Consider the following 11112-nt stretch of genomic DNA (forward strand, 5'->3'; position numbering starts at 1 on the left):
TTGATAGAGCACAGGGACAGCCTTCCCTGCTGCTTACGTCCCTAGGGAATCCCAACAAAACTAAAATGCAGTTTTAAATATTCCACACAAATATGGGTAAGATAATGACTAAGTTGGTCAGCCTCTTTATCTAACATTTAGAACTTTAGATTTAAAGTCCCCAGAATCTAGGGACATGTTTTTTTTAATTAAAAATTTTCACTATCCTAGTGATTAGAGGGAAGAGAAATTTTGAATGACCCTAATTACAAAGGACCGACTGACAGTAGTCTACTTTTCATAAGATAGTATTAATTCAGGTATAGTATTTAGTACTAAAATATGAGGACAAGAGACCTTTTTTATTTAATTAATTGGGCATTAATTTTGTTAAAACAAAAATCTTTATGTCCTTAAAAGCTATGGTATACAAAATATTCTTCTCCACCCTAAAATGAAGTAATATATTGGCATAGATTGGCATAGATTACCTACTATTTTTTCTAGGATTTACTCTGAGCACTGCCTTGAATAAGAAGAAATATGATTCCCTTATTTAATAGTAATTAAATCATCAGTAGCACTTAAAGATAGATTAATATATAGATATATAAAGTAATGTGTGATAAACTATGATTTTTTTGAAAAGGAGACAACTTTAGACACCTTTTATGTGTATTTATTTTTAGCTTAATAAGAGCAATCATTTCATATATATGGATATTTTACAAATAATTACCTTTTAAACGAGAAAGAAGTAGTTCTTATATTGATGTCACAAGATTATAGTTCATATTTATTTCTTAACTAGTGCTTTTTATTCCAAAAGTGTTTTTATAATGATTTAGATATATGTATATGTTTACTGCTATAGGTGATTATCATTTTTGTCTACTACAATTTAATATTAAAATAAAACTGGGCTTACTAACAGTCATTTGACTTGAGAAGAAAACTATTAGTATTTCATGGAATGATAAAATTTTTGGATTTAAGAAATAAAAAAGCTATTAAAAGAGAATAATTTGAGTGCTGAACTCAAACTGATGGTATCTGAATGGTAAATGTTAATATTTTATGATTTTTTGTTACTTATTGTGAAATATTCAAAGCATAGATTAAAATTTCATTTATCATATTTTTTTGTAGGGGTCCGGGTGGTGGTAGACCTTGGCCAAACCCAACAAATGCCAATTCAGTGAGTATATGTATATTTTTAAAATTTTTTTGCACTTTCCACCATTTAACAAAAACGACAAAAATATTTTGCTTTGAAAGCCTTGCAATGAGTTGTATTAACTTTTTTGAAGTAATCATTAGGAAAAAAGCTTTGTATATATGTTTAGAAAAATGTGCATAATTTTTGAAACTGTGTAATTTTTTCACTTCAAACATACATTCTATGTCCATTAACAAACTTTCAAAAAATAGAAGTAGTATGATTTAAGTATATACTACAATAGCCTACATATGGTGGTCTATATCATAAAATGGTTTGGTCTTCTAAAATAACTATAATAATCACTAAGTTGCCAAATATAATCAATCTCTATTAGTGGAGACCAAATTATTATGAAAATATTTGCTGTATTAATTACATTGAGGTTTGCTCTCTTGATGCCCCAGAAAGCAAGTGCACCTTTGCCTTGTGCCTGTTAGCTAAATTGCCATTCATGCACATCTCTCTATGTACCTGATATCTTGGGAATTCTCCTTATATATTTGTGGCAGTGGTTCGCACAAATACTTTTCTTTCTTAATAATGTAACATAAATGTATACATAGGTTGAAAATTAAGCTATCAATTTTAAAATTAATATAATTTCAATTTTGTGATCCTGGAGATGTTTATCCTTCTAGACTTTGAAACTTGAGTTCTTCAATATGTGAAGGAGGTCTGTTGTGTAGGTTTGTGTAGTGTGTGTACTGTACAAAGGTTCTTGAGTCAAAGGAATCAGTAGAGAGCTGAAATACAGCTTTTGTTCCACTTATAAGGCTACGGGCATCTACCCAGGAGGGTTGCCTTTTGTTAATATGCACGAAGGTACCTTCATTGGCTAGTATGAAATAAAATGTGATTTTTATTTTTAATTTCCTTCACTCTGAACATTACAGTATTGGTCTCAGGTTCTTATTTAGAAGTTTATTTACAAATCCACCAATTCTAGTTTCTTTTTTTATCTTTTACATGAAGAATTATTCATTTTGGTTTGACGATACAGCAAGTTCTGATCATTTAAGTATCAAGCATTTTTATTGAAAATAAACACTTTTGATTACAAGGTACAAGAAAATGAACCAAACTAGACTCATGTTGAAAGAGAATATTACTGGACCATGTATCTGAAAAGTCCAGGTATATATTTGGCCTTGAGCACATTTGGTTCCAAGAGTTCAAATGTCATCAAGACCCAGTCTTTATTTGTCGCTCATCTTTGTTCTCATCATATCAAGAAGACTATGTGACCAGACATATTACCTCACAGCTCCCAGTTGAGCACAAAAGAATACAATTCTTTATCATTTAAAAAAGGTACTAGAAATAACTAACTGAACTGGGTTTGCTGGTCATATGCTCATTCATGAAACAGTTCTGGCCAGAGGGTACGATACTTTATCCACCAGGCCTAGCTCACATACCTACTTGCTGAGCCCCACCCCAAGACACATGGAGTAAAAATAAGGTAGGAATGGCTCACCAAAGAAAATTAAAGGAATTGTTATTAGAAGAGGGAATAGGCAAAACCAAAAAGTGTTCAATATAGCATTGTATTCATCAGCTCACTAGCTTGACAGGAAAAAGAAAGAGGAAAGAAACTCCTTTAAGGAAAAAAATAAGAATCTATTATGCGATTAAGCCTAAGGGAAATACAGATATATTATCCCAAATAGCCTCTGCTCTATACAATAGATGCTCATTTTTTGAAAAGAGAACTAAAAAATAAAAGAATATTTTCAACTTTACACTGGCACAAATAATAGGTTGATATTATTCCTCCTGGTTTCTAGTAAACCAGTGCTTGTAAGGTAGTTTTAAACTTCACACTTGAAGAAAGGTACTTTGCTAAAAAAAATGTTACTGATCATTTAAAAAATAAAAATGAAAGGCCTCTATTTACTTCTCTGTCCCATACCACAGCACTACAATTACGGGTATTAGGGCTCAGAATATTTTAGAATATTTGGATTCTTGTCAAAGCTCTTGATTTATCTGTCTAGCTTAGCCAGACAATATATATGGCTCTTAATTTTCTTATCTGTCAAATAATAGGTTCTTCTAATTCTAGAATTCTGACCTTGTAGCTCTCTGATTTTATCTTCTACATCTTCATTTTTACCTTTCACTTCATCTTAATGGATATTTTGTGTGAAGCATGGGGTAGGATAAGAGGGAAGATTTAGGAGTAAAAAGAAGGAAAAAGTTGAAGGTGATTTCAAGCCTTTGACTCAGGGTATCTGGGAGAATGGGAATAATACAATTGAGCTAAGAACATAGAAAAAAAAGTAAGTTTAGAAGGTTTAGACCTTTAGTCATCTTTCTTTCTTCTTGCCTCAGAAATAGAAATTTTATTTTCTTTTCAATGCTAACTCTTCTATCTGTTCTCTTTAATCCACCTCTGGTTGCTCCTTTTTTTTTAAAATAAAATAGAGATGGGGTCTTGCTCTTGCTCAGGCCGATCTCGAACTCCTGAACTCAAAGGATCCTCCCGCCTCTGCCTCCCAGAGTGCTAGGATTACAGGCATGAGCCACCATGCCCGGCCTGGTTGCTTCTTTACATATCTTGCTCATTCACTCTACCAAATAAATCTTCTGCCTATCCCTTTCCATTGACTGGTACTTTCCCCTGGTGTTATGCAAATGAACAAAATCCCAAGACAACCTTAACCCCTACTTCTCCACTCCTCTAGAGTTGGGAGGAGGTAGCTGATAGAAAACTTCTCTCCACCCTTCCTTGGTTTCAAACCACCATCCTGTTGTCCCGCTCACTCTCTCACCACCATTCTGCTAGATAATGAATTCCTTCCTGTCTTTTTCAACACTATGTGATAGTATAGTTCCTGAAACATAGCAGGCAATGAATGAAGGTTTGTTGAATTGTCCTCTCAACCCATTTCAATTTCCATGAAAGTCCTCTTCTGAAGGTTGCTAGTGACCTGCTACTCACCAAACAAACACAATAATTTATTTTCTGTCCTCATCTGATGTCTGAGATTTTGACTCCTTGGTTTTGTTTTGAATACCTGTTAATTTCTTTTCTTTTTTTCATCTTAATAATATTTCTTTAGTTTTTCATATTTTTATTAAAGTATTCCTTTTTATAATATATTTTTAGGTATGCCGCAGAAAGGTTAAAAGCCTTGATCCTGACAGGGTTCAAAAATAAGCCTGGCTTAGAGATTTCCTAGCCAAGCTGCATCCACTCCCTGCTTCTTAAAAGTCTAGCTTGTTTGACTTTTTTACAAGGTATTTTCTCCTGACTTTCATCCGGTCACGTTATCCACCCTTTCTCAATTGGTAATGTTTTCTAATTACATTGCTAGGCTGTTTCTTTTCGTTCATTATAATGTTTTCATATGGTTTCAACAATCACAGAATCCAGTCAAATTTTAGATCAAGAATTATATTTAGCACAAAATGGAAATTTATTCAGTTGAAGCTGTATCCTTAATCTCAATCTCTAATAAGTTCTAGACCTATATTTCTAAATGTTTATTCATCAGCTCTACCTCAATATCTACTAATGCCTTCAAATTCAACATATCAGACGTTTTCCCAAACATGCCTCGCTTCCTGAATTCCCTGTTTATAAATGAGTAACACCATCATCTACCCAGTCACCAAGGTAAAAACACCAAGGAATTACCTCAATTTCTTCCTTCCTTTGTCTGCCACGCCGAGTTTGTCACCAGGCCCTGCCAAGTAATTTGTGAAACGACTCTCAAATTCTCCTACTCCTACTTAATCAGCACTGCCTGCAACTCTCTTTATCATTTCTTGCCTGGACGTTTTGCATAGTCTTCTAACTGTATTCATACTCCATGATGCTTCTAGACTTAGAAAATCTAAAATATGAATTCAAACATGTCTCTCTGAAGCCTGTGACCTCTTATTTCCTACAGCATAAATCCATTCATAGTCTGACCGTGCAGCCTCATCATTCACCACAGTCCCCTCCAAGTCCCTCACTGCAGCAGCTGTATAAAATTATTTGCCATTTCCCAGCCGGGCACGGTGGCTCACGCCTGTAATCCTAGCTCTCTGGGAGGCCGAGGCGGGTGGATTGTTTGAGCTCAGGAGTTCGAGACCAGCCTGAGCAAGAGCGAGACCCCGTCTCTACTAAAATTAGAAAGAAATTAATTGGACAACTAAAAATATATAGAAAAAATTAGCCGGGCATGGTGGCGCATGCCTGTAGTCCCAGCTACTCGGGAGGCTGAGGCAGGAGGATTGCTTGAGCCCAGGAGTTTGAGGTTGCTGTGAGCTAGGCTGACGCCACGGCACTCTAGCCCGGGCAACACAGTGAGACTCTGTCTCAAAAAAAAAAAAAAATTATTTGCCATTTCCCAAATAAACTATGTACTTTCAGATTTCTTTTCTTTCTTTTTTCTTTCTTTCTTTCTTTTTTTTTTTTTTTTAATAGCAGTCCTCTTTGTCTTTCTGGTAGGCATCTAGTCCCAGCTTCCCAGCTCAAATACATCTTCTGTACTCACGTAATACTTCTATCTACATTGTTATATTTTATGTCCTTTACACTAGGCTGTCAGATCTTGCTGGTTACTTATACAAGTGCAAGCTCAGGAAAGTTCTAGGGGTAGGAGCCCAAATACTGATTTTTAATGAGCGCATTGAAGAATACGAAGTAGAAACAGTTTAAGCCAAAATTAAACAGCTTGACAGAGCAAAAATGAAAAGAAACTGAACAACTAAATGAGATAACGTTTTTGAAAGTATTTTAAATGTTGATTATATTTAAGTATCTTTGAAGAAGTCACAAAGAAGGAGAAATGAAAAATATAAAATGAGCAAGGACTTAGGAGAATGGAGTGGTTGGAAGAGCTAGCTTTGGAAACAAATAGAAAGTTTGTTTCTTTTTTTTTTACCTGGCATAGATGAAATTTTAAATCTATAAACGATGGAGTGTTGAGCTAAAAATGAAAGCATGGCAAGAACTTGATGGTGTTAGTGTGTGGCAGGAGAGGAAAGAATCCACTCAGGGTGGTGCACTCATCATGAGGGCCAGCTCACAAGGGTCAATTGTTAAATGTTTAGGAATTTTGTAAATGCTTGTTATACCGTTGGTAGCTTAATATCTGTCATATGGGAATATTTACACCACAGAAATTGGCTAACACTACAAATCCAAGCTCCCCTCCCCCACCCCAAAGTATTCTGGACTTACTGACACATCAGTAGTAAGCTTCAGGGCTTCCATAAAGGGTAAGCCGAAATGCTTCCCGATATTAGTAAAGACTAGGTGGAAGTTGGAGAACATGATTGTATTTTAGAGGTTGTCAACCTTGTTTTGTGTTTCCCTCCAGGAAATCTCTGCTGTAAAACAAAGTTCGGCTAGGGAGTGATCAAAGAAATGAAAATTAACAAAGCAGGCTTTAGGATAATGAATTTGAGATATTGGAAAGAGAAATAAAAATGCTGACAGTGGCAGGGAGGAGTGGCAGAGGCAATTTAGTCATAAACTAATAGAGAAATAATGTACTAATACACATGGAGCAGTTGTGATTCCTTCAATTCTAGTTGGAATATAGAGTAATTTTTCTAAGTATCATGAGAAATAAGAAAGATGTCAGGCAAGGGAGTTGTCCAGATCTCTGTGTAAAGAATTCTGGGATGTGGTCATACTCATAAGTTGAGGAAAGGACAGTAAACAGGAATAAAGTAAAGGAAGGCAATGCACTAAATTCCATCTAAAGGGTGGTGAGATTGCATCTTGAAGTTGCTGAAGAATGATGCTAGGCAATATAGCGTGACAGAAGAACGTGAGCCGGGTGCTAAGGGCATAGAGAGATGAAATTTGTCCTAGGAGCCAATGAATAAGTTGGTAATTTCGCAAAGGCAGACGCACATGTTTAAATAAAGAAAAGTAGAGGATGAATGGTAGATCATGAACTGAAAGGGGCCCAAGAGAGCAAAGTTGTTTTCATTCACCAAATTAGGTAAATACTTACTGCCATAAAAAAAATCTCAGGACTGATAGTGGAAGTAATCCTCATCACTAGTGATGCTGCACCCTAGTAATGGCCATCTGCGTTGCCCAATACCTGTGGGCAGACCAAGCAGGGGCCTCAGGGACATGTGGTCTGTGCTTAAGGCAAAGCAAAGATACCAAACAAAGAGGAGAAAAGCTTTTCAAATAATATTAAATATTTCCAAAAGGCATCAAAGAATTGTTTATCAGGGGAAATCGTAACTTTGTTGTACTTCTACTTACTTTTTGTGATTCTTTTATGTTTAATTATACTTTTATGTTTAATTATATGACATGCATTGGGGTGGAGGGAGGGTTTCAAGTGCAGGCAGTATAATCTTTTCACTGCTTTAACAGTCCTATGCTGGACCTGGCTGTCTGACTTCAAGTAAACAGTAATTTATTGGCTTTTTTCAGAATAAGGCAAAAGTCTCTCTTATGGATGTATGATGTCTTCATGCAAGTGAGTTAGTGAGCTTGTGTGAAAAAAGAAATTATTTGGATTTAACTTTCCCTATTAATATCCACTCCAGGGCTTATTTTTAAATATAGGTTTTCTAGTTTTTCATTTCTTAAATTATCACAGTGATGTGGTGTTAATACTTCCTAATCTTTAGAAAAGAGCTTAGTTTAAGAGCTTGATTTAAAGAGAAGGAAGGAATTTGTTACTCATATCTGATCCCCACAAATTAGTAGTTTTTGGAGACTCATATTAACTTTTTGCATTTATTATATTATTTCCTAGTAGCTAATTAGAAAGGGAAAGGGGAAAGATCAGGTCTATATATCAAGTGTAGACCTGTACTGCATAAATGTAGTAGCTTGAAACCTGTCTTTAAAAAAAAAAAAAAAAATGCACACAGCTTAGAAGTTGCATCTGTAAAGGTTTCTAATTTGAAAAATTCTGGTTTCCCACTTTTTAGCTGCACAAATGTATATCCTTCTACTTACAGAATAAGTCATTAATATCAAGCAATGTATACAACTGATATGAAACCAATATAACTTGAAGTGGTAATTCTGTCTAAATTCCTCTTGACTAAAATATACCTTCTTTTTTATAAATCCAAGATAATATTTCAGTTCAGTTTTCCAGCACTTAAACAGATATAAATTCCTTTACTGTCCTTTGTGATACATTTTAAAACTTGATAAAAGTCAGGAAATAAATTAATTTTAGGTCAGTCTCCTTACTGCCACAGGAATCAAAACATTTGTTTTTGTCCCGTTCATGTTGCAGATACCATACTCCTCAGCATCTCCTGGGAATTATGTAGTAAGTACAATTGGGTTTGTTTGCTCATAAGAATTGATGTTACGTTTTATTTGGGCAATGAAATAGTTGCCCAGATGTTAAGAATAGCCCCTGTGTATTGGCCAAGAAGTGAACATCTTGAGTTGTTTCATCTGCCAACCTCAGTACATATGTTGATGTTCATTAGTGGAACAGTTATCAATCTGGCCAGAATTGCCCTGAGTACTGTGTTTTACTTCAGCATATGTTTCTGAAAACCAGTACAATACTCTCTGTCCAATCATGAAGAGAGTCATCCCCAGTTACACAATGATACGCTTGAATTTGCAGTTCTCCAGGAAAATAATCTACACCCCCTCCCCAACACCACATGCCACACACAAAGTCTAAGAAGACATCAAACTTTCTCCCAGTCATAAAGTAAATCACGCAGCTTTTGTTGTTCTTAGAAATTGAGAATACTTACTTTTCTTACTACTATTTATTGCATTGAAAATTTTCCAATAATTCATATAGACATGAAGTCAAATTAGCAAGTGTTTTTGTTGTGTTTTTGTTTTTGAGACAGAGTCTTGCTCTGTTGCCCAGGCTAGAGTGCGGTGGCATCAGCCTAGCTCACAGCAACCTCAAACTCCTGGGCTCAAGCAACCTCCTGCCTCAGCCTCCCAACTAGCTAGGACTACAGGGATGTACCACCACATCCAGCTAATTTTTTTTTCTATTTTTAATAGAGATGGGGTCTCGCTCTTGCTCAGCCTGGTCTCAAACTCCTAAGCCCCTGAGCTCAAGCGATACTCCCGCTTTGACCTTCCAGAATGCTAGGACTACAGGGAGGAGCCAAATTAGCAGGTTTTATATGACTTCCTGAACTTACAAATGACCTTTTGACCATGATCACATTATGATCCTTGCTACATCTCAAGGCCACTATAGAGGAAAATTTGTTATAATATTTAGGGGAAAATGCCTAACAGAGAAGAAAGGATGAAATGGTAACACGGGAAATCTTTCCTTAAAAAATTTTCAGAGGTGGTGGTTAACTGGAGTAAGAAAAAAAGGAGTGCATTAGAAGAAAATTAATGAGCATTTTACTCTCCATGGAGATAGAATTTTGTTAACATAGTGAAAAGCACACACTACTTTGGACCCGTGAACTTGGTGCTCAATGTTCCTATAAGGTATACAAACCAAGGAAGTATAATATAACTTTTTTCACATTTTCTATCAAACAAAAATGAAAATAAGAAAATTTGAGTAAAACCTATTTTTATTAAAATCACTTAGGAATAAGCATAACACATGATTTTATGAAATTATAGTCTTTTATTTGAAATGGAATTTAAGATTTTTATTAAATAGCAAATACAGATACTATTTGAAATAAATGATAGGCTATATCTGCACTCAGAATGAAGTAAAAATTTAGCCACTTATGAGTTAATTTGATCACTGTACATAGAGTATCTGAAAAATTTTAAAACCTATTGCCTGAATTATCTATTTTGGTTGCATGAAATAATTGAATTCACTTTAGAATTACTTAATCTCCATTTCAGCTTGATTGTGTAGCTGCAGTCTTGGTAACCCACAGTGTTACTCAACATTGCTTCTCATTTCTAATTGATGTGATAGCAGAAGGTATAATGCTCTGAAAGTGTTGCAATTGATGCTAACAGAAAAAAGAAATAGTATCAATGTATTTTTTAAAAATATAAATCTCTAAACTAATATCTTTTGGTTTTCAAAGATATTCTCCAAGTAAGTATCTTTTGCCCCAGTGATACAAAATGTAAGAAAATTACAGTAAACTAAATCAAAAAATACACATGGATTATTTCTATTTTATGGATTTATAAAGACCCTATTAAATGGTTTCTCCTTAACCTCATTAAAACTGATATGATTAAGTCATGAATAATAAATCAGTGTTACAGGCTCATTGTTTTTGGAAACTTGTCAAAACAGTCTCAACATATTTAAGCTAAATTATGTTTTGCATAATATTGAAATGATTGTGCATTCAAAGAAAATAAATTATGGGGAAAATATTATTTCCTCTCTTATTTTCAAATTAGATTATTATAGAGATAAGTCTAACTTTTCTTCTGTTTTTCCTTATGTTGTTTAATGCAATGCCTTATATTTACTGAAATTTTGTGTAATTATTTAGGGTCCTCCAGGAGGTGGAGGGCCACCAGGAACACCCATCATGCCTAGTCCAGCAGGTATTGTAATCAAACTAGCCACATGGGCATTTGATTATTAAAATAAAATCACAAAATATAGAAATGTTTATAAAGTTAGTAGTATTCATTATCTCATGATGGTTAAAGATGTATAATAGAGGTAGCAGGTAGGAAGAAATAGTGTTCTTAAACTATTATCTGATTAAGCTTAGAAAATCCATGTGTGGCTAACAGATTTAATCAGGACGAACACTGTTGATCTGTACGAATTGTCCAATAATTTATCTAACTTGAAGATTTCTTGAAACTGAGAAAAGATCCAAATCTCACAATTTAGAAAAAATTTTGCATAAGTAAAACATTAAATACATGGATCCATTAGGTTTAGATTATAAAATCTATCATCTTACTAAGGTTAATAAAGATATGTTTACAGTGTTATTTACCCTACATGTCTGTAGCAATTTATTAGTTAGCTAATAAATTC

The 11112-nt window shown here is 34.5% G+C and overlaps 1 protein-coding gene across 1 annotated transcript in view; it reads left to right on the plus strand.

Moving 5' to 3' along the window:
- Window positions 1-11112, plus strand: part of SSBP2 (single-stranded DNA binding protein 2) — a 118888-nt gene that overhangs the window by 85884 nt on the left and 21892 nt on the right. Inside the window, exons 8-10 of the mRNA XM_012664474.1 lie at window positions 1129-1177; window positions 8425-8460; window positions 10610-10664. Of these exons, the coding sequence (XP_012519928.1) occupies window positions 1129-1177; window positions 8425-8460; window positions 10610-10664 (140 nt within the window). The remainder of the gene's footprint in view (window positions 1-1128; window positions 1178-8424; window positions 8461-10609; window positions 10665-11112) is intronic.

This window comes from Propithecus coquereli, unplaced genomic scaffold (assembly GCF_000956105.1).
Source record: "Propithecus coquereli isolate 6110/MARCELLA unplaced genomic scaffold, Pcoq_1.0 Scaffold9, whole genome shotgun sequence".
Lineage (NCBI taxonomy): Eukaryota > Metazoa > Chordata > Mammalia > Primates > Indriidae > Propithecus > Propithecus coquereli.